This window comes from Arachis stenosperma, chromosome 4 (assembly GCF_014773155.1).
Source record: "Arachis stenosperma cultivar V10309 chromosome 4, arast.V10309.gnm1.PFL2, whole genome shotgun sequence".
Lineage (NCBI taxonomy): Eukaryota > Viridiplantae > Streptophyta > Magnoliopsida > Fabales > Fabaceae > Arachis > Arachis stenosperma.
In genome coordinates, this window is record NC_080380.1 from 122,059,262 (window position 1) to 122,084,598 (window position 25,337).

Consider the following 25,337-nt stretch of genomic DNA (forward strand, 5'->3'; position numbering starts at 1 on the left):
ATGGATGGGGATGATGGTGAAGAAGATGAAGATGATGATGGTGAATGGTTGGCTCAGATATGGCTTTGGGGGGGTGGAAGTGCCACGTAGGTTCGGAAACCCACGAACCAAGCTCAGATCCAAGTCAGGGCACTTTTGTCAGACGGACAGCATCTATCATGGGTACAAGATTAGTTTCGAGCTTTCATGGGTACAAATGTCAGCGTTTTCATCTCTCATGATACAAATAGTCATTTATTCTAATGTTTTAACTGCCTATGGGTTTAATATAGAATTCACTTATGTGTTATCTGGTTGAAAAGGAACCGCCTCTAACTCAAATATTTTAAAATATTATTTTAAATAGGAAATATCCACTTTGAATCCCCGAAGGTCTGTGATAGTATAATTTATGAAATTATCTATATAAAATTAAATTCATCGTCATAATATGTTATACTTAATATGTGTATGCAACTGTTGTACAAAAATTTTATTTAGGGGATGCTAGATTTATACTGAAACCTGGGATACTTACACTATATAGAGCTATTGGGTATCACTTGAAAAAGTATTCAGTACGTGAGCCACAAAATCTTAAAGAATTATTCAACCACCAACATTCTTCATTAAGAAATGTCATTGAAATATGTTTCGAAGTTTTAAAGAAAAGATTCCCAATCATAGCTAGCGACACTAAACCTAATTATTCATTTGAAATTATGAGACACATTTTTTTAGCATATTGTATACTGTATAACTTTTTTATGGGTGTCGATGTTGATCAATCTATAATTGATGCGATTGACCGAAAATTGCTACAAGAACGCAACATAGATAGATCACAATTAAATCAACAACGTAATGAGGAATATAGACATGCAACACTGTTACGAGATAACATTGTAACATTATGAGTGGTGATATGTTTTCATATATATATATATATATATATATATATATATATATATATATATAGTTTACGTTCGAAATTGTTTAATTGAATTTTTTGAGGGGATGTTACACGTTAAATAACGCCGAATAAAGGGAATAAAACAACAAAAAATAATCAACCTAAGATGGTCTGATAATATGAATGAAGTGTTGCTGAATGCATTAGTAGAAAAAACATTCAAAGGTAATAAACATGATAGCTCCTGGACAACCAAAGTATTTGCCAATGTTGTCAAGACTTTGAGTATAGCAATAGGCCCGCACATAACAAAGAACTATATCAAGAATAGAATGAAGACATTGAAAGATCATTTCGCTAAAGCATATGACTTATTTCATCACTTTAGTGGATTTGCGTGGAATAATCTTGTTACTAGAAAGTTTGAAGCTGAAGAAGAAGTGCAGCAAAATTTTATTAAGGTATCTTAAACTTTGTTTTTATTACTTATACTATTGATGAAGTTAGTCAAAAGCAATTTAAATATTTTTTATGTAGGAGAAACCACATGCAAAAAAATAGAAAAAAAATGCAAATTAAGTATTATGATACTTTGAAGAAGTTGTTCGGAGCTGATAGAACTACTGGTAAATGGGCTGTTACTTTACAAGAAAGAATTCAACAACTTGATAGAGATCTCATTGACTTGAATGACTCATTTGAAAATATTAGGTTTTCTGACATATATGTTAATATGAGACATGATACTCCTATATTTTCTACTAATTTAGATTCACTAAGTGCCCTTCATAGCAGGGGCGAAGCTTCTTAGGTTGTAGGGGAGGCAATGCCCCCCCCCCCTCCCAAAAAATTTTTTTTGTTTACAAGAATAATAAAAAATCAAAGAGTGCCCCCCTAAAAAAAGTAGGCCTCTCCCCCTTTGGAAAATATATGCTGTCCATAATTTCATTAAAAAAATAGTTTAGAAAGTAGTGTGTTATTTGGGCTATGAATAGTGGGTCATATACTTAGTTAAAAAAAGCCCCAATTCATATTAAAAGTGAAGAATCTGAAAAGACAATAACAAGAAGTCAACAAATCACTTCTTTCATTCTTTCCTCTTCTTTTTCAATTAGAAAACAAAACATCACTCCATATTTTCATTATCATTATAACTTAGAAGATAGCAAGTAGTCTTTGGTCTTCCATTATCATCTTTCATTCTTCTTTCTTTTGTAAGTTATTTATTTTATTTGTTTTTATGAATAATTTATTTATTTATTTATTTATTTATTTATTTATCTAGTTTATAATATTGTAATAATAATTTAGATTTTTGAAAAAAATTGAAGATGATAATCATGTAATTATAATGTTATCCTTGTATTGTTTTTAATTTTTTTCTCATTATTAATTGTTTGTGATAGTGATATTATTGATTTGCAAAAAATAAAATAAATTGAGTTTAGTTAAGTTGCATTATGTTTATCTTATTATCTATGTAAATTCTTAATTGTAGGAATTTAGTTGAATCATGAGCAAGATGAAACCATAGAGAAAACGTTATTGAAGCGTGGCAAGAAAAAACGTGGCCAAATCTCTATTCAATCGCCACCCTCACAAAAGCGTGGCCATTGACCACTTTTAAAAGCGTGGCAAAAAAAACGTGGCCATAAACTTTTTTTCTTGTAGTGTATTTTTTATTATATATTATCTAGAGAGCTTTTTTTTTTTTTTGAGGTCTGAGTCTAAAGCCTTTAAAAAAATCTGTTTGAAAAGATCCGTCTCGGTTTCACAACAAAAGTTGAAGCCGTGATCTAATCGAAGAGGATGAAATGGTTTGATGAATATTCATGGTGCCTCCACTGGAACTACAAAAAAATTGGTAATTACGGCGATTTTTTAGGGTTATTACGGTGGTTTGAACCGCCCTTATTACCTTGAACGGCGCTCAAGAAAAACCGCCATAATTTGAAGCGCCATTAGGTTATTACGGCGGTTTTTGAAAAACCACCACAATTACCTGGTTGAAACGGCGATTTTGAGTTGGGTTAAAACGGCGGTTCAAACCGTCGTTATTTCCAAATAAAATGGCATTTTTGTTGGTGTTATTTCCAGGGTAAAACGGCGTTTCTTGTTGGTTAAAATGGCGTTTATGAACCGCCATTTTTATCTTGGCAGAGTGGCATTTTTGGTTAGTTAAAATGGCGTTTGAAACCGCCGTTTTTACCGATTAAAACTACATTTTTAGTTGGTTAAAACGGCATTTTGAACTGCCATTTTTACCCTGATAATGGCATTTTTAATTGTTAAAACGGCGTTTGAAATCGCCGTTTTTACCATGTTAAAATGGCGTTTCATGTTTTTTAAAATGGCAATTACAAACCACCGTTTTTACCGGATAAAAGTGACATTTTTATCGTTTAAAAAGGTAGTTTTAACTGTCATTTTTACCGTGTTAAACAAATAATTTTTTGTTTAAAATTTCACAATAACAAGAAATCATAACCTATAAACAAAATATTACATAATTCACAAATAAAGTATTAAATATAATATAGAATTTTTTAGTCTTGAAAATCAAAAGTAATAACTTTGATATAAATAAAGTTATAAAATATAACATGATTTTTAATTCTAAATTTCTTCAACAAGATATTTTTTTGTTCTTTTACACAAGATATTTTCAAAAAATAAAATTATGTCACAATACAACAATTATCCCTCGAGTTTTGATGGATGTATACTTGGATCCTTCTTTTCAATCTTGTAACTCCAGTCCAAAGTTGGTGGAAGTAGGGCTGTAAGTTATCGAACTGGACCGAAAATTATCACAAAATCGAATAAAAAATTACAACAACCGATTTGAAAACTGAAAAAACCAGTTTTTTATTTTTTTCAACCAAACCGATCGGTTCGGTTCGGTTTTCGATTGGCTCGATAAAAACCGAACCAAACCAAATCAAACCGAAGATATACATACATCTCTTCTTTTTTTTTTGTTATTTACCCAACCCTCCCCCCAAGGCCCAAGTCACTCACCATCTCAAGCACTCAGCGCCTCCCCTCCCCTAACCCTAATCCCTCATTTTTTACTTCTTAGTTCTCCATTCTCCATTCCCCTGCTCGGCTCCTCCATCCATATCGCCTCACCGCCTCCCTCCGTCAGTCCGACCCTCCCTCATCTGCAGTGCCTCGTTGAAGAGGCACAAAGCAGGGAAGCTCCAGTACAAAGATTGGCTGATAAGATTTCTTAATTAAATCTCAATTATTTTGAGCAAATTTGTTTCTATCTACAAATGTCTAGTCTTGCAAACTTCATGCTTTTGGTGGTTAGCTTCAGTTATGTTTTCTTTATTTTTATATTGTCATCCCCCTTTCTTTTTTCAAGTAGGATTTCTCAATTATTTTGTTATCATGAGTTTCTCTGGAAATTGTGCTTTTTATTTCCCAGATTGTTTTGGGGGATGGTTTTGCTAGGATTCGTCTTTGAATGAATTTTTTTTGCTGGAAATTTTTGGGATAGTTTTAGTTATAATTATATGTTAATGTATTGGTTGCTATGACCTTGAGTTCTTTTACATTGACCAGAATAAAATAAAACAGGCATTTAATGTCTTTATTGTGTGTGTTTGCAAGCAAGCAAGAAGATAGCAGATGCTAAACTCGCAAAAGATTTTCAGGCAATGTTGAAAGAATTTCAGAAGGCACAACATCCTACGGCAGAGAGAGAAACTGCTTATACCCCATTTGTTCCACAAGCTGCTCTATCCAAGTGACTAATCAACCGTTAGTGGAATCTAACAGTGGAAGAATGTGTTTATTTGTGTGGCATAATACTTATGTTGATACGATTTTATATATTGAACTCATTCTTAAAGAAGAATATGTTACTGTTGATTATTAATTTTGCTTTTCTACTGGCTGTCATCTATGCACATAACACTTATTATTTGGGCTTTTCTTTTTGCAGCTATACAGCTAATGAAGCATATGCTAATTCTGGTAAGACTCCAGAACAGCGTGCCCTTCTTGTGGAATTCAGAAGGTAATTTTTGTATGTTACATGAAACTAAAATACAATTGATAGTGAAAAGCACATTCATTTTTTCTTTTTTCTTCTGGTGCTGTGGAGGAATTTACATTATAAATGACAGACAAGACTATGTGAATTTGATGAAAATCTGAAAACTTTAACATGAATTAATGTATATCAAATTAGTTCTTAAATGTAACCTATTTGTCATCGGAAATTATGCTATAATCACGTTGATGCTAACATGCTTCTTTTTTTCTTTATTATTTTCCTAAGTAAAGATATATTGTAAGAATTTAATTATTTCAAAATTCTAATCTGTAATTAATTGAAACACACTGCATTTCAATGATCATATAATGAATGCCCAAGCTACCAAATGGAAGTACTAACTTGTTATAACATTTTTTATTTTAGGGTTGAAAGTATTAGCAAATTCATTTAGGGACTAATATTGAATTCCAATTTTGTCATGGACCAAAATGTATTTCGACAATTTTAGATTTGACCTGATTAGTATCTCAGTTATTACATTATCTTGCTGCAGGCAGGAGGTCTTGTTTTTAGATAATGAGATTGTCTTCAATGAGGCTATCATTGAAGAAAGAGAGCATGACATTCAAGAAATTCAGCAGCAAATTAGTGAAGTAAATGAAATTTTTAAAGACCTTGCTGTGCTTGTGCATGAACAAGGAACTATGATTGGTTTAGTTATTATTTAGTTGTTATTTCTCATCCTATGGTTTAGTTGTTATTTAGTTGCTAAGTGTGTTTGTTGGTTTGTTTGGTTTTAAGATTGTATTTGTTAGACATTTCTAAGTGTGTTTGTTTTATGCTTAGTTATTAGAATGGATTGAAAATGTATTGAATTTGGATATGATGTACCCTTGTTATTTCAGTTTATTTACTATTTTAAACCTCTAGTTATTGTGATTCTTATTCTGTTTATCAGGAATTAAAAACTGAAAAACCGACCGAACCAAACTGCTATTGGTTCGGTTCGGTTCGATTCGGTTGTTGTAAAAACAACAAACCGAACGGTTGTGTGTTTGTAGGAACCGAACATATCGGTTCGGTTGGTTTTTGGTCCAAAACTGAACCAAATCGAACTGATAACACCCCTAGCAGGAAGCAACACCTCGCTTGATCAGTGAAAAAAAATCATTGGATATATTGAGTCTTACATTTTCTTGGCCTGCAGCAAAATTGCAAAATTCTTGTTTTGAGGGGACATGCATAATGTAATTATCTAAAAGAGATAAGCATAAAGTCAGAATTCAATTTTGATACATTCTTAGTACCCAGAGACATCCAAACATATCATGTTACGTCTAGCAAAAATTGTTTGACTCAACCACTCAACTAATAGCAAGATGAGTCAACCATGGCTGCTTCTTCTTCATGGTGAAGGTGAAGAGGAATCTGTTAAGGTAGTTAATAGCAAGAGAAGCTGTGAGAGTAGAGAATGAGAAATATGCATTCACTCTTAGAATCCATTTCTTGTTCTAGAAACACATGATCATGTTCCTCATCATCAAAATAATATTGTTCTGAGTAGTACAAAGAATCTATGTGTTCCTCATCATATGAAATAGAAGTATCAATGAATACTTGTTTCGCATGAGAATGAAAACTTAGCTAGACATACACTGGCAAAAAGAAAGTTAAGTATTAATCCGGGCAACCTTGGCAACCAGCAGGGTTAACAATGTTTGATCCTTCTTCCAAGAAGGACCAACTATGATCAATAATCGAAACATAGAAAGAATTCAAGCAACCAATAACTTATCCAGTTTTAAACAAGCAGAATTTAAGTTAAATCACGAAATTCTTGAAACTCAATTGCAACGAAGAACAAACACCAGGTCTTAAACCGGGAGATACAGCCAAATATAGAACTAACAGAAGTAATTTCTAAGAAGCAAAATAACAAACACATAGAGTGCAATCAGTGCATTATTACTAAATGTTTGTGAATCAAATTCATGCCGCCATTGATCTGTCCTATGCATCATTCCTGCAATCATTGAAGTAATTAGAACAAGAGAATGTGAATTTAGTTACAGATCTAAAAGTGAGAAGTTAGAACGCAAACTGAGAAATAGATCGAGGAGGAGAAGGCACGTTAATGCAGGAGGAGAAGCTAGCAGAGCAGAAGCTTGAAAAAGGAGGAGAAGCTCACAGATCTGGAGAAAATCTTGACGGAGGAGGAGAACGCACCGCCGGAGGAGAACATGAAGATTATCGCTGGAGAGATCGTCACTGAAGGAGATAAGGAGAGAGTTTCGGTTCACAACACAAAATTTCGATGGAGAGGAGATTCTAGTCAGAAGAGAACGCCGTTGAGAAGATCGGCTGGTGCACGAAATTGTGATCATCAATGGCGCCATCAACATGGTACGCTCAATTACAATCTCAACTTTTTATCACAACTTCGCACAACTAACCAGCAAGTGCACTGGGTCGTCCAAGTAATAAACCTTACGCGAGTAAGGGTCGATCCCACGGAGATTGTTGGTATGAAGCAAGCTATGGTCACCTTGTAAATCTCAGTCAGGCAGATTCAAATGGTTATGGATGATATATGAATAAAGCATTAAATAAGGATAGAGATACTTATGTAATTCATTGGTGAGAATTTCAGATAAGCATATGGAGATGCTTTGTCCCTTCCGTCTCTTTGCTTTCCTACTGTCTTCATCCAATCCTTCTTACTCCTTTCTATGGCAAGCTGTATGTTGGGCATCACCGTTGTCAGTGGATACAGTCTCGTCCTCTCAGTGAAAATATTCAACGCGCTCTGTCACAGCACGGCTAATCATCTGTCGGTTCTCAATCAGGTTGGAATAGAATCCAGTGATTCTTTTGCGTCTGTCATTAACGCCCAGCCTTCAGGAGTTTGAAGCTCGTCACAGTCATTCAATCCTTGAATCCTACTCAGAATACCACATACAAGGTTTAGACCTTCCGGATTCTCTTGAATGCCGCCATCAATTCTAGCTTATACCACGAAGATTCTGATTAAGGAATCCAAGAGATAAACATTCAAGCCTTGTTTGCTTGTAGAACGGGAGTGGTTATCAGGCATGCGTTCATAAGTGAGAATGATGATGAGCGTCACATAATCATCACATTCATCATGTTCTTGGGTATGAATGAATATCTTAGAACAAGAATAAGCTGAATTGAATAGAAGAACAATAGTAATTGCATTAATACTCGAGGTACAGCAGAGCTCCACACCTTAATCTATAGTGTGTAGAAACTCCACCATTGAAAATACATAAGAACAAGGTCTAGACATGGCCGTGAGGCCAGCCCCATGATCTAAGATAGCATAAGACTAAAGATAGCTACCAAGATGATCTAAGAACTAGACGTCCAAAAATTAAAAATACAATAGCAAAAGGTCCTATTTGTAGAGAACTAGTAGCCTAGGGTTTACAAAGATGACATAAAAATTCACTTCCGGTCCCACTTGGTGTGTGTTTGGGCTGAGCATTGAAGTTTTCATGTGTAGAGAATTTTCTTGGAGTTAAACGCCAGCTTTTGTGCCAGTTTGGGCGTTTAACTCCCATTCTTGTGCCAGTTCCGGCGTTTAACGCTGGGCAGTCTTGAGCTGATTTGGAACGCCGATTTGGGCCATCAAATCTCGGGCAAAGTATGGACTATTATACATTGCTGGAAAGCCCAGGATGTCTACTTTCCAAAGCAATTGAGAGCGCGCCAATTGGGCTTCTGTAGCTCCAGAAAATTCACTTCGAGTGTAGGGAGGTCAGAATCCAACAGCATCTGCAGTCCTTTTCAGCCTCTGAATCAGATTTTTGCTCAGGTCCCTCAATTTCAGCCAGAAAATACCTGAAATCATAGAAAAACACACAAACTCATAGTAAAGTCCAGAAAAGTGAATTTTAACTAAAAACTAATAAAAATATAGTAAAAACTAACTAAAACATACTAAAAACATACTGAAAACAATGCCAAAAAGCGTATAAATTATCCGCTCATCACAACACCAAACTTAAATTGTTGCTTGTCCCCAAGCAACTGAAAATAAAATAAGATAAAAAGAAGAGAATATGCAATGAATTCCAAAAACATCTATGAAGATCAGTATTAATTAGATGAGCGGGGCTTTTAGCTTTTTGCCTCTGAACAGTTTTGGCATCTCACTTTATCCTTTGAAATTCAGAATGATTGGCTTCTATAGGAACTCAGAATCCAGATAGTGTTATTGATTCTCCTAGTTAAGTATGATGATTCTTGAACACAGCTACTTTATGAGTCTTGGCCGTGGCCCAAAGCACTCTGTCTTCCAGTATTACCACCGGATACATACATGCCACAGACACATAATTGGGTGAACCTTTTCAGATTGTGACTCAGCTTTGCTAGAGTCCCCATTTAGAGGTGTCCAGGGTTCTTAAGCACACTCTTTTGCCTTGGATCATGACTTTATTATTTTTTTCTTTTCTTTTTCTTTTTTAGCTTTTTTTTGTTTTTTTTTTTTTTTGTATTCACTGCTTTTTCTTGCTTCAAGAATCATTTTTATGATTTTTCAGATCCTCAGTAACATGTCTCCTTTTTCATCATTCTTTCAAGAGCCAACATTCATGAACAACAAATTCAAAAGACATATGCACTGTTCAAGCATACATTCAGAAGTCAAAGTATTGCCACCACATCAAAATAATTAATCTGTTATAAAATTCAAAATTCATGCAATTCTTCTCTTTTTCAATTAAGAACATTTTTCATTTAAGAAAGGTGATGGATTCATAGGACATTCATAACTTTAAGGCATAGACACTAAGACACTAATGATCATAAGACACAAACATAGATAAACATAAGCATGAAAATTTGAAAAACAGGTAAATAAAGAACAAGGAAATTAAAGAACGGGTCCACCTTAGTGATGGCGGCTTGTTCTTCCTCTTGAAGATCTTATGGAGTGCTTGAGCTCCTCAATGTCTCTTCCTTGCCTTTTTTGCTCCTCTCTCATGATTCTTTGATCTTCTCTAATTTCATGAAAGAGGATGGAATGTTCTTGGTGCTCCACCCTTAGTTGTCCCATGTTGGAACTCAATTCTCCTAGGGAGGTGTTGATTTGCTCCTAATAGTTTTGTGGAGGAGAGTGCATCCCTTGAGGTATCTCAGGGATTTCATGATGAGTGGGATCTCTTGTTTGCTCCATCCTTTTCTTAGTGATGGGCTTGTCCTCATCAATGAGGATGTCTCCCTCTATGTCAATTCCAACTGAATAACAGAGGTGACAAATGAGATGAGGAAAGGCTAACCTTGCCAAGGTAGAGGACTTGTCCGCCACCTTATAAAGTTCTTGGGCTTTTGGGAAAGAGGTATTGAGGTGATTGGTGAATGGGTGAAGAAGAGAGAGAGTGGTGGGATCGGCCGATTCGACCCAAAAACTAGTGAACCGGACCCTTAACTGTATCCAATCCAATGATATAACTGTTTAAGAATTATAATCGATAAGAACCACTCTAAATAAGTGAAAATCGGTCTAACAAAACCGTTCCAAAGAAAATTCCAAAATACTTGAAAATGTGGCTTAAACTTAGGTCCTCTTTATTATTGCATACTGTCCTTACCACTAAGCTATACTATTCCTTATTACTTTATATGCTAATTATTAATTATATAGTAAAAACATACAATAATTTTGTTAATATTATTTTTATACTTACTTATATTTAAATTAATTATATTTTTTATTATCCATAATTATTAATATAAATATTATTAAACATATATAAATAAAATATCAAATATTTTTATTAATTACAATATCATTATTCTTTTTATGATTTGTATGATATTTATTAAATATTATTTTTCAGTAAAAACAATATAATAAATATAAACTAATGAGTTAGTTATTGAAATAAAAAATAGTTACTTTAGTATATGAAAATAAAATTAAAAATATTTATTATGAAAAAATATTAGAATTTTATATACTTATTTAATGATAATTGAATTATAACTTGTTGATTATAATTTGTTGAAATTTGATTGTTTTAAAAATATTACTGAAGATATCTATTTTAAATTTTAATTTTAATCTTTTAACTATTTTATATTTTTATTTACGTAAGACCGATTTTATCAGTTTAAATAATAACTTATTGGTTGAACCAATAAATCAGTAAACCAATAATTTAATTGATTCGATCAACGATTCGATTCTTATAATTATGCTATTAGAGACACACGAAATTAATTAATAAAATATATTTTTAGTACATTTCTTAGTAATTTACTCAAGAATAAAACACCTGTCTCACCACGTGAATTTTTATTCTATTAGAGTGAATTTTTATTCTATTAGCATTATTATTAGGGACACGAAATTAATCAATAGAATATAATTTGAATAAATTTTAAGAATATTTTATCATCAAATCGAATTTGTCATAAATTTTTTAAGAAAAATTGTACTATTATTTTTTAATGAATAATGTTTTGAATTTAATTTTGAGCTTAAACTTTCCTGCACAATATTTCATAAGATTTATTTTATTAAAAAAAACAGTATTTATCACTTTAGCATATAAACTCCCTCCCCATCTTTGAAAGTCAAGCCTCCACCAATACGCAAAAGACCTCAATAGTACAAACTCGCTCCCCATCTTTTGAGAGTCATTGTTGTCTAGTGTAATGATATTTTGTAATCTTTTAAGTTTGAACCTATCAATTGAATACTCATTATTCACTCGTTTACTTGGTCAAGACAGGGTATTAGGCAGAATTTTTTTTACACGGTCTTAAACAATCTTTCTAGGAACGCGATTACATACTTTCTAAAGCTTTGGAGTACTAAAACTCTTGTTAAAAAGTTAAGAAAAAAGTTAGCATTTATAATTGTTTTATATTTTTATTTAAAATTTGTTTAGGCTAGGATTAAAATTTTACATTAAATCCGTTAGACTTAAAAAGCCAATTTAAGCTTATTACACTTTTTGATTAATATTACCCATATTAGATTATTATAACATTTAAAAAAATTATTATAACATTATAATTAAAAAAAATAAAATGTTTAAAAAATTAAAAAATCAAAACATATTTTTAGTATTAATTTTAAAAGACTAAAAATACCCTTTAATATTAAAATTATTTAATTTTAATTTTAATTTTATTTAATTAAAAAAAAATATTCTTTTAGTATTAATATTATTTAAATGTATTAAAATAAAAGACCAAAATATCATTTATTTTGTGGAAGCATATTAAAAGGGAAAAAAATTCTATGCCATTAATTATTTATAAATATTTATGAATTTAACTTTAATTTTAAAAATTTAAATTTATATGTATACTATATAACATAAAATAAATACTTTGTATAAAGAGAATGAATTTAATTATTGTTCTTCTTTCTAATTTTAAAAAATTAATTATATTAAGCATTTTGTATCTTAATTTTACTGATTTATACTTAATTCATTCTATTATACTCAAAATTTATTTTTATTATACTATACATACTAAAACACATTTATATTGTAATTTTTTTATGTTCTGTATCTTCTTATTTAAACACCAATTCATAAAAATAAACATAAATATATAATAAAAAATTATTTATTTAAGTATTATAAAGAGAATATTATTCACAAAAATAAAAACTATTCTTAAAATTATTATTGAAATTTAAAGAAAAATAAATATAATTTAAATAATTTATATACATAATTTAATTAAATAGATTTAACTCTCTAATATTTTTTAAAGAGGAGAAGATACAATTTTGAGACAAAAATATTTTTTTAAAAAAAATCTAGAAATCACCACTAATTTTATTGAAAAAATAAAAAATTTTAAATTTCACAGAATATTTTTTTTAGAGTTTGGGACTCGATTTGAGCTAATTATCTTATATATTAAAAAAATAAAAATATACAATTTATATAACTTGTACTTAACCTTAATCAAACTTTAACCATCATTTACATTTTTTTATTTTTATTTTTCTTCGTTGCAAAATTTTTTTCCTTTTCTTATTTTTTTAGAAATTTAATTCTAATTCGATATTCAAATCAATGCAAAATGATATGATCGGTCCGGATTTAGTCACAAAAACATATTTATACCCTAACTTCATGAATTAAACATCAGAAGGAACAACTCTAGTTACAAATATGATGATAATGTAATACTATTTTACTTTTTAATTTGTGATTACTTTTTTAAAATTATTTTTAAATTTAGTTTTAATTATAAAAATCTAAAATTAAATTTAACTAAGCCAGTGAGACGAAGTGGCTCTGAGACGGTGACGCAACAATAGAAATGATGAAGGAGATGTAACGTTGAACGAGACACCGACGACGGTGGTGAACGACCGTGATGAATTTGGTTAGAAGTGAAATTTGGAAAAGAGAGCTATGTGGTAAAATAAATATAAAGAATTTTTTAATTTAAAGCAGAAGAGATAAAACAAATATAAAGAAAATAATAGAAATTTCAGCTACAGAAAACTAATTTAAAAATAAAAATATATGGAGTATTGGTTCATTAAATAATTAAAAACTTTATACATTATTAATTAACCAAACTATAAAAGAGTATTATAAACATAATCGTATTAAAAATAATATGAGTATATTAATTTTTTAATTTATAATTAACTATTTTAAATAGTTATTTTTTTAAATCGAATAAATATAATTAATCATATAAATATAATAATACGTTTATTTTTATTAAATTAAATTAAGTTATTAATTAATTATATTTATTTAAACTTTAATTTAAAAATTTTATAATTTTAAATTTTAAATTATGTGAATAAAATTAAATTAAATAAAAAAAATATACCAGTATATTTTAGATGGTACTGTAATGAGTTTATAAAATTCTAAAACAAAATAAATTTTAAAAGATAAAAATAAAAAAATTGTTATGAGAAATAATAATTTTTTATTTTATTTCAGTAAAAAAAATAACACTAATAAAACATTAATTAAAAAAACGTTGCTTAATAAATAAAGATGGAAGATTAATATTTTATGATTATCTTATAATTTTATTTAAAAGTATAATTTTAAGTTAGTGTTAATTTTTTAAATATTAACCTTTTTAAAAAATATAATTTGTTGGTATTAATTATTTAATAATGTTATCAATATATAATAAAAGTTCTATTAATAGAATACCTGTTAGAATACTGTGCCAACACACATTACAATATTGATATTGTAAAAGAATTTTAAAACTCCAAACATTAGGGGAATATTGTAACATCCAAAAAATAGCTATAATTTATTCATTGCATATACGAATATATATATTTGGCACCTCAAAAAAAGTTTTTTTTTCAAAGATATCTGTTATTCATTAATGATAAGAGAAATAACAAATATCATCCAATTAAGGATAAGAATTAGAAATTGGGTCTTCCAATAACCACTACACAGGCAACAAAAAATTAATTCAGATAGGAAAAGGAACTTCATTGCTCAAAACGAAATCGTATATTTGCACCATCCTGGAGTTCTTCAACAAATTTTACCGAGTCAGCCACCCCTTTTGATGCCGGTACCACTTCGTTCTCAAAAATAAACCGGTTCTTTGCTTTTCAGCAATTCCAACATAGAATAGCTTTTAAGGATGATGGATTCTTTTTATTTTTTTTGTTATTGAAGAGAATAAAGTGTAATTTCCTACCTTTAATTCTATAAATAAGACCAAAAATAAATGAGAGAAAGAATACAATAAACGGTGAGATCTTCCACTGGATATCATCTAATTTTTTTCCACTGAAAATGATCCACTCCCAATAACTTTCTCCTCCCTTCAGCATCTGCCACTAAAATAAAAAAAGCTCTCTCAAAAAAAGTTTTATTATACTATTATAAATAAGTTTAATTATTCATCTATTATATATTTAATTATTCTAGTATGGTAAGTTTCATTATTTTAATTGCTGATTATTTAAATTAAAATATATAAATTAATATGTATAAATACATAAAATATTTTTTGTTTTTAAAATATATTTAAAGTGTATTTTAAAATAATTATATTTCTAAATACTAATTTTTATTAATAATATAATTATATTAAAAGAGTAATTTATTAAAGTCTTTAAAGTAAGTATACATTAATAAATATGTTGTAAAATATTCAAATACCTTGTTGTAAAATAAATAAAAGATATAAAATAGAGATGTATAAATAGAAGACTTTATTATTAATATAATTAGCTCAATAATTATTATATATATATAATAATATTATATGTTGTATTGTGTATATATATACAAAGATAAGAAAAAGTATTAAAAATAAAGAGAGAGAGATTTGCATTTGATACTATCTCAATATAATAAAGATGGTTAATATTGCTATTAATATTATATGTAAAGAGTAATAGAAAATAGAATTTAAAATACTTATAAAATAAAAGAAGAGAAAGAATTGTAATAGTAATATAAGGAGAAGGGTATTTGATTGCAACATAAAAAGATGATTGATTTATTTGTATAGAAAGGAAGGAAGAATCTGTTGTTATTGTTGTGTACGTATAATCACAAACCCATGCCCTATTTATACTTGTCCAACATTCACCTTTTCAAACTTCATTAATATAAAGTCTACCATGGGGAAACAAAGCACCGCATATATTTAATATTGCACAGCCCAACGTTAACTTGATGGACATTCATTCTTATCGTAACACTCCCCCTTGAATGTCCATTTAGGATTATTGCCTCGTTAAAACCTTACTAAAGGAAAATCCTGTGGGAAAAACCTTAGTGAAGGAAAAAGAGTACAATATCCTTTGTGATGGAGACTGCCTCATTAAAAACCTTGTCAAGAAAAACCCAATGGAAAAAAAAACCTGACCAAGGGAAAAAGAGTACAGTCTCCCCCTCTTGCCGACATCATTTAATGTCTCGAAATTGGCGCATCCCAATCTCATGTACCAATCTTTCAAAGGAGGATTTCGGGAGTGACTTTGTAAATAAATCTGCCAGATTGTCACTTGAACGGATCTGTTGGACATCAATTGTCCCTTGATTTTGAAGATCATGAGTGAAGAAGAATTTGGGAGAAATGTGCTTTGTTCTATCGCCTTTAATGTATCCGCCTTTAAGTTGAGCAATGCATGCTGTATTATCTTCAAACAGGACAGTTGGAGCTATCTTATGATCAATCAGTCCACATGATGACATAATATATTGAATCAGACTCCTTAGCCAAGAACACTCGCGACTAGCTTCATGAATCGCCAGTATTTCAGCATGATTAGAGGATGTTGCAGCAATTGTCTGTTTCGTGGACCTCCAAGATATAGCTGTACCACCATATGTAAACAGATATCCTGTTTGAGATCTCCCTTTATGTGGATCAGACAAGTAGCCAGCATCTGCATAGCCAACTAGTTGTGACTTGGATCCATAGGGGTAAAACAATCCCATATCAACCGTTCCATGAAGATATCGAAAAATTTGTTTGATTCCACTCCAATGTCTTTTGGTTGGAGAGGAACTATACCTTGCTAGTAAATTCACCGCGAATGATATGTCAGGTCGCGTATTATTAGCAAGATACATTAGTGCTCCAATGGAACTAAGATATGGTACTTCAGGACCAAGGATATCTTCATTTTCTTCTTTAGGACGGAATTGATCCTTTTTCACATCCAAAGATCTTACGATCATTGGGGTACTTAATGGATGTGACTTATCCATATAAAATCTCTTCAAGATCTTTTCTGTGTATGTTGTTTGATGAATAAAGATCCCGTCTTTTATATGCTCGATCTGCAGGCCGAGACAAAATTTAGTCTTTCCAAGATCTTTCATCTCAAACTCTTCTTTTAGAGTTTTTATAATTGTTGGAATCTCTTCAGGAGTCCCAATGATATTTAAATCATCAACGTACACAGCAATTATAACGAATCCAGATGCAGATTTCTTTATGAAAACACATGGTTAGATATCATCATTCTTGAATCCGTTTTTGGCCAGATACTCAGTAAGACGATTATACCACATTCGTCCAGATTGCTTTAGACCATATAAAGATCTTTGCAATTTGACTGAGTATAACCCTTGCGAATATTCATTGGATGGTTTAGATATCTTTAATCCTTCAGGGACTTTCATATAGATATCCCGATCTAATGAGCCGTATAAATAGGCTGTTACCACATCCATTAAATGCATATGCAGTTTATGATATGCAGATAAGCTGACCAAATAACGCAAAGTTATCGCATCCACTACAGGGGAATACGTTTCTTCATAATCTATACCGGGCCTTAGTGAAAAACCTTGTGCCACAAGTCGGGCTTTGTAGCGCACGACTTCATTTTTCTCATTTCGTTTTCTCACAAATACCCACTTATATCCAACAGGTTTTACATCTTCAGGTGTACGGACTATAGGTCCAAAGACTTCACGTTTTGCAAGTGAGTCTAATTCAGCCTTCATGGCTGCTTCCCATTTTGGCCAATCATTTCTTTGTCGACATTCTTCGACTGATCTTGGCTCAAGATCCTTACTTTCATGCATGATATCTGATGCCACATTATATGCAAATATTTCATTGACAATTGTCTTATTTTGGTCCCATTTCTCTCCTGTAAAGACATAATTTATTGAGATCTCATCATTTTCACAATTTTCAGGTACCTGAACGTCTTCTGGCGTTATATCAGAATTTTGGACAACTGCTGGTGTCTTTACTATGTCTTTTTCAACAGGAATCGTATTTACCTCTTTTCTCTTTCGAGGATTTTTATCTTTGGAACCGACAGGCCTGCCACGCTTCTGGCGTGTATTTGCTTCCGTGGCTATTTGTCCTACTGGGACATCAATTCGAATTGGGGCATTTTCCGCTGGTATGTAAGATTTGGTTATCCTCTTTGTATCGGAAAATGCATCAGGCAATTCATTTGCTATTCTTTGCAAATGTATAATCTTTTGAACTTCTAGTTCACATTGCCCTGATCGAGGATCTAAATGCATCAACGATGATGCATTCCAATTAAGTTCCTTTTCAGGAAGCTTATTCTCTCCTCCTAATGTTGGAAATTTTGATTCATCAAAATGACAATCCGCAAACCGGGCTTTAAACACATCACCAGTTTGTATCTCAAGATACCTCACTATAGAGGGAGAATCATATCCAAAATATATCCCCAATTTTCTTTGGGGTCCCATTTTGGTGCGATTAGGTGGTGCAATGGGAACATATATTGCACACCCAAATATTCTTAAATGGGAAACATTTGGCTGCTGGCCAAAAGCTAATTGCATAGGAGAGAATTGATGATAACTTGTTGGCCTCAAACGAATAAGTGCTGCGGCATGTAAAATAGCATGCCCCCAAACCGAGGTTGGGAGATTTGTTCTCATAAGTAAGGGTCTAGCGATTAATTGGAGGCGCTTAATAAGTGATTCTGCTAACCTATTTTGTGTGTGAACATAAGCTACTGGATGTTCAACACTTATTCCATTAGCCATACAATAAGCATCAAAAGCTTGGGAAGTAAATTCACCAGCATTATCAAGACGAATTGCTTTAATTGGATTTTCTGGAAATTGTGCTTTTAATCGAATAATTTGAGCCAGTAATCTCGCAAACGCCAGGTTGCGAGAAGATAATAAGCACACATGTGACCATCTCGAAGATGCGTCTATGAGGACCATAAAATATCTAAAAGATCCACATGGTGGATGAATAGGTCCACATATATCACCTTGAATCCTTTCTAGGAATTCAGGGGACTCAAATCCAATCTTTACTGGTGATGGCTTTAAAATTAGCTTTCCCTGAGAACATGCAGCACAACAAAATTCACTAGTTTTAAGAATCTTCTGATTCTTTAGTGAATGTCCATGAGAGTTTTCAATAATTCTCCTCATCATGGTTGTTCCCGGATGACCCAAACGGTCGTGCCAAGTTATGAATTCATTTGGGCTAGTAAACTTCTGGTTTACAGTGGCATGTGATTCAATTGCACTAATGTTGGTATAATACAACCCAGATGAAAGAGAGGGTAATTTTTCTAATATAACTTTCTTATTTGAATCATGAGTTGTGATACATAAATACTCATGATTTCCCTCATTCATCGTCTCAACATGATATCCATTTCGGCGAATATCTTTGAAACTCAACAAGTTCCTCAGAGACTTGGTAGATAATAGTGCATTATTTATTATAAATTTTGTTCCTCCAAGAAACAAAATTACAGCTCTTCCGGAGCCTTCTATCACATTGCCTGAGCCAATAATAGTATTAACATATTCTTCTTTTGGCACAAGATGGGTAAAATATATATCACTTTTGAGAATAGTGTACGAACTTGCACTATCCGCAAGGCATACATCTTCATTACATATCCTTGCCATTCTTCAAAAACAAATAATAAAATGAGTAATATGCACAGTTAAATTGAATACTTGATCAGAATTATTTTTCTAAGAAACACTGTACATAAAATAATGTCATATACTAAAATTTTATTTTAAAATTTGACACATTTAATAATTTCAAAATTCATATTAATATTTCATTATTTATGTACATCACATTTGAAACTTAAATACATAGAAAATAAAACTTAACAATAAGTTCTTTACATTATTTATTTACATATATACTTCACAATCCCACATATTAAACTATTCCATCATTGATCAAATGACCAATATTTCCTTCAGGGTCCTCAAAGAAATCAGATACATCATAATGAGTGGTGGAGTTCTCAGCATCATTTGAAACAAAATTTGTTTCCTTTCCTTTGTCGTTCTTTTTCAAAGATGCCTGGAAAAGATCGACTAGGTGCCTTGGGGTACGACAGGTACGTGACCAATGGCCCTTTCCACCACAGCGGAAACACTTCTCCTCCGTTGATTTATTCTGCCCGATATTCTTTTCTTTGTCCCACTTCTGGTGAGATCCTCTCTTTTGAACATAATTCTTTTTCCTTCCATAATTTTCTTGTTATTAAAAGCTTGCCATTTACCTCTTCTGGGGTAATGATTTGCCGCATTTACTTCAGGAAATGGGGCGGCGCCAGCTGGGCGCGCTTCATGATTTTTTAATAACAACTCATTGTTGCGTTCGGCAACAAGAAGGCAAGAAATTAACTCAGAATATTTTTTAAACCCTTTCTCTCGATACTGCTGCTGCAGGAGCACATTCGAGGCATGGAAGGTTGAGAAAGTTTTCTCCAACATATCATGATCAGTTATTTTTTCTCCACACAATTTCATTCGTGAGGTGATTCGAAACATTGCAGAATTATATTCATTTATAGATTTAAAATCTTGTAAACGCAAATGCGTCCATTCATACCGGGCTTGAGGGAGTATCACCATTTTCTGATGATTGTACCTTTCTTCAAGGTCTTTCCAAAGATCTGCAGGATCTTTTAATGTGAGATATTCATTTTTCAATCCCTCGTCAAGGTGACGACGAAGAAAAATCATGGCTTTGGCTTTATCCTTCTGGGATGCATTATTTTCGGCCTTAATGGTATCTCCAAGATCCATTGAATCAAGATGGATTTCAGCATCTAATATCCATGATAAATAATTGTTTCCAGATATATCAAGAGCATTGAATTCAAGATGAGAGAGCTTCGACATAATGAAAATTTGTTACCTGAGTCTTCCTAAAAATTTGATCAGAGTCTCGTGCTGATAACGTGTTGTAAAATAAATAAAAGATATAAAATAGAGATGTATAAATAGAAGACTTTATTATTAATATAATTAGCTCAATAATTATTATATATATAATAATATTATATGTTGTATTGTGTATATATATACAAAGATAAGAAAAAGTATTAAAAATAAAGAGAGAGAGATTTGCATTTGATACTATCTCAATATAATAAAGATGGTTAATATTGCTATTAATATTATATGTAAAGAGTAATAGAAAATAGAATTTAAAATACTTATAAAATAAAAGAAGAGAAAGAATTGTAATAGTAATATAAGGAGAATGGTATTTGATTGCAACATAAAAAGATGATTGATTTATTTGTATAGAAAGGAAGGAAGAATCTGTTGTTATTGTTGTGTACATATAATCACAAACTCATGCCCTATTTATTCTTGTCCAACATTCACCTTTTCAAACTTCATTAATATAAAGTCTACCATGGGGAAACAAAGCACCGCATATATTTAATATTGCACAGCCCAACGTTAACTTGATGGACATTCATTCTTATCGTAACATACCTAACGAATAATAATAGAGTTATGTTACGTGTACATCAAAATTAGCTACTGAAGTCAGTCACCAGTATAAAATATATACTGGAATATAAATATATATTGAAAATAAATTAAATTATATATGTATTTATACACAAATATATTAGTGGTTAATTTTAATAGCTGATTTTGGTGTACAAATAATATTTTTGATAATGATAATACTCGACAACTATAAAAAGAGTTTTAGATTATCTATAAATAGATCATGCTCCAAATGTTACATACACCATCCTCAAATTTCTTAATATATCAGCCTTAGTTCCAGTAGCAAAAATCCGATCCCAATGAGAATCCACCAAATCTTGTTGGCTTTCTTTATACCCTTTTGGTTGATAAACCTTAGTATCAGCATTGATGCTGCAAGAAATCACTACTGCTTTGGCCATCAACAGCTTTTGTTGCTCCAATTAAAGAATAGCCTTATATTCAACCCTGTTACATCCAAAAAATTGGTTCAGTGGAACAAAACTGATGATGATTGTTGTCAGTGGAATGGAGTAACATGCAACAAAGGCCAAGTAGTTGGTCTTGATTTGAGTGATTAACTTATCTCTGGAGGACTACACAACTCATCAAGCCTCTTCAATCTGCAATATTTGCAGAATTTGAATTTGGCTCACAATGAATTTGGTTCTTCCATTCCTTCCACATTTGGAAAGCTAAAGAATCTGAGGCGTTTAAATCTATCAAATGCAGGCTTTGTGGGACAGATTCTGGCCGAGATATCTCAATTAACAAAGTTAGTTGCTCTTGATTTGTCTTTATCATTCTCAACACAACATACTCTCAAACTTGTGAAGCCAAATATTGCCATGCTGGTGCAGAACCTTACAGAGGTCAGGGAGTTGTTCTTGGATGGCGTGAAGATATCAGATGAAGGAAAGGAATGGAGCCAAGCTTTATCATCGCTGCGAAAACTGCAAGTTCTTAGCATGTCATATTGCAATCTCACAGGATCAATTGATTCTTCAATATCAATGCTAGAGGCGCTCGAAGTGATTCAACTAAACTTGAATAATATTTCAGGTCTAGTGCCAGAATCCTTCTCGAGTTTCTCCAATTTGAAAGTCTTGGAGCTTAGGGATTCCAGGTTGAGTGGCTATTTTCCAAATGGTGTCTTCCAAATTCAATCTCTCAATGTTCTTGATGTGTCAAATAATCATGATCTTCATGGTTACTTACCAAACTTTTTGCAGAATTTGTCTCTTCACACCTTGAAACTTGACAACACAAAATTTTCTGGAGAAATACCAAGTTCCATTTCCAATCTGAAGCACCTGTCTACATTAGATCTTTCCAATTGCCAATTCAATGGAACCTTGCCTATCTCAATGTCAAAACTCACCCAAATTGTTGAACTAGACTTATCGTTTAATGAGTTTAGTGGTCCAATTCCATCTCTTAATATATCTAAGAATCTTAGATATTTCTCTGTCTTGCACAATAATTTGACTGGATCCATTCAATCATCTCATTTTGAGGGCCTTCTGCATCTCCTCAACATCAATTTAGGTGATAACTCTCTCTTTGGGAAAGTTCCTTCATCTCTTTTTACCCTTCCATCTTTGCAAGAGCTCACACTTTCTAATAATGGATTTCAAGGTCCATTGGATGAGTTTTCAAATGCTTCTTCCTTCCAACTACACTTGGTTGATTTGAGCCATAATAGACTAGAAGGACAGATCCCCCTTTCGTTCTTTCAACTTAAAGGACTTCAATTCCTCCAACTTTCTGAAAATGAATTCAATGGCACTATACATCTTGATGTGATTCATAATCTACCAAGCTTGCATACATTAGGCCTCTCAAACAACAATTTATCAGTTTATATACCACCTTTCAATGATGATCATAGCCTTTCATCCTTTCCTATTATGAAGTATCTGTTGTTGGCATCTTGCAAGTTAGGGGAATTTCCTGGTTTCTTAAGAAACCAATTCCAACTTCATGCACTAGACCTATCCAACAACCAGATTCATGGAACAATACCCAATTGGATTTGGAGGTTTGAGTCTTTGGTCTATTTGAATCTTTCCAACAATTTTCTCACAAGTTTGGAAGGCCCTTTGGAAAATCTCAATTCTAATCTATATATCCTTGATCTTCATTCCAATCAACTTCCTGGGTTAATTCCCACTTTCACAAAATATGCTGTCCATTTGGACTACTCAAGCAACAGATTCAGCTATGTCCCATCCACTTTGGACAAGTATATTCCTTTCTTATATTTTTTCTCCCTTTCAAATAATAGCTTACGAGGAAAAATTGATGATTCATTTTGCAAATTTTCCTCCCTTAGGTTGCTTGATCTTTCATACAATAGCTTCAAGGGCTCTATTCCCAAGTGTCTGACTAGAAAGAATAGCACACTTAGGGTCTTAAATCTTGCCAAAAACAAACTCACAGGTTATGTTTCTGATCGAATCTCGAGTTCTTGTAACTTGAGGTTTCTTGATCTCAATTCAAACACTTTGGTTGGTCCAATTCCAAAATCTTTGTCCAACTGTCAGAAACTGCAAGTTTTGAACCTTGGAAACAATCACTTCTCAAATGAATTTCCATGCTTTTTAGGCAACATTGCCACACTGAGAGTGCTGATTTTAAGGTCAAATAGACTCCATGGTCCAGTTAAATGCCAACATAGCAATAGAAATTGGGAGATGCTTCATATTGTTGATCTTGCCTCCAATAATTTTAGTGGTATGGTATCTGGATCTCTCTTGCAAAGATGGTCAAATATGATGGGCGATGACAATGAAGCCCATCAAAAATTTGGAAATTTATTTTTTGACATGTTTGATAACCATGATACCATACGTTTTAAGGATCTTTTCACTGTCATTGATAAAGATCTTGTGATAAAGCTAAATAAATTGTTGGGAGGAGAACCTTACTCTGTGATAGATCACATATTTGCTTATTATGTGACTGCCAATGAACTTGGATGTAGAATCTTGGATTCAGTTACAATTGTCGGCAAAAATTTACACTTGAATTTGACCAGAATTCCTTCTATCTATACTTCTTTGGATTTCTCTTCTAACCATCTTGAAGGTCCAATACCTGAAGAGCTTGTGAATTTGAGGGCACTCCATATTCTTAACATGTCACATAATGCATTTTCTGGTCATATTCCATCTTCTATAGGAAACTTGATGAATCTTGAATCCATGGACCTATCATATAACAATTTCAGTGGAAGGATCCCTACTGGGATTTCAAGTCAACATTTTCTTTCAGTGTTGAATCTCTCCTTCAATCATTTGGTGGGGGAAATTCCAACAGGTTCTCAAATTCAGACTTTTGATGCATACTCCTTTGAAGGTAATGATGGGTTATGTGGCCTTCCATTAACCAAGAATTGTGGTGACAATGGAATGAAAGAACCATTGTTACCATCTTCTGAAAAGAAAACTTCAATTAACTGGAGTTTGTTAAGCATTGAGTTGGGGTTCACGTTTGGGTTTGGACTTATTGTCCTTCCCCTTCTTTTATGGAAGAGATGGAGACTATGGTATTCCAAGAATATGGATCATTTGCTTGCTAAAATCTTTCCTCAACTCGAGTTTGTTTATGAGCAACATGGAGAGCAAAGGTACAGATATCTGAGGTGGAATCGAAGCTGATTACTCAAAGAGTAATACTTTCAAGATTCTAAAACTAACACATTTATACGTCTTCCACAAATATATACAATTAACATAATTATGTGACATTAAATAAATTAAAATAAATGGTCATGCATAATTATGGTGGAACACGTTAAATGCAGTTTTAGTTCTAGAACTTGCAAGTATATCTCTCTTTAGATAGCTAATATATCATGTTATTTCTGGCATCTTTTGAATTTTGTAATTTTTTTTTTCTAATTTTAGAAAAGAAAAATTGAAGCATCTGTGTAACTTTTTTATAGAGACGATCCTCTTTAAAAGTATACCTTTTCCTTCTGCCCCTTTGGAATTATTGTGCAACTAGCCACAGTCCCACCGATTAGCTTGCTCTCCAGTCCTTGCAATTTGCAACAACAACACTACTTTGTAATAAGTTGCAACTGCCCTCACGCATATTCTCTTATGATCATTAGTTTCATTGCTCCAAAATGCTCATAATTGAACACAACTACTATAGGAAAAATGTCGAGTATTGTCAG

The 25,337-nt window shown here is 32.1% G+C and overlaps 1 protein-coding gene across 1 annotated transcript; it reads left to right on the forward strand.

The window, feature by feature from the left end:
- LOC130975410 (receptor-like protein 6) lies at positions 1-24,813 on the forward strand. Its single transcript, XM_057900209.1, has 5 exons — positions 1-86; positions 4,845-4,919; positions 5,455-5,554; positions 21,580-21,705; positions 21,790-24,813. Exons 1-5 carry the CDS (start codon positions 1-3, stop codon positions 24,811-24,813), a joined length of 3,411 nt encoding a protein of 1,136 aa, XP_057756192.1.
- The last annotated feature ends 524 nt before the right edge of the window (positions 24,814-25,337 follow it).

Coding starts and splice junctions, on each gene's coding strand:
- LOC130975410 (XM_057900209.1), top strand. CDS start 1: ATGGATGGGGATGATGGTGAAGAAGATGAAGATGATGATGGTGAATGG. Junction 4,920..5,454: donor CTTCTTGTGGAATTCAGAAG/GTAATTTTTGTA, acceptor ATCTTGCTGCAG/GCAGGAGGTCTTGTTTTTAG. Junction 5,555..21,579: donor TTCAGCAGCAAATTAGTGAA/GTAAATGAAATT, acceptor GGCCATCAACAG/CTTTTGTTGCTCCAATTAAA.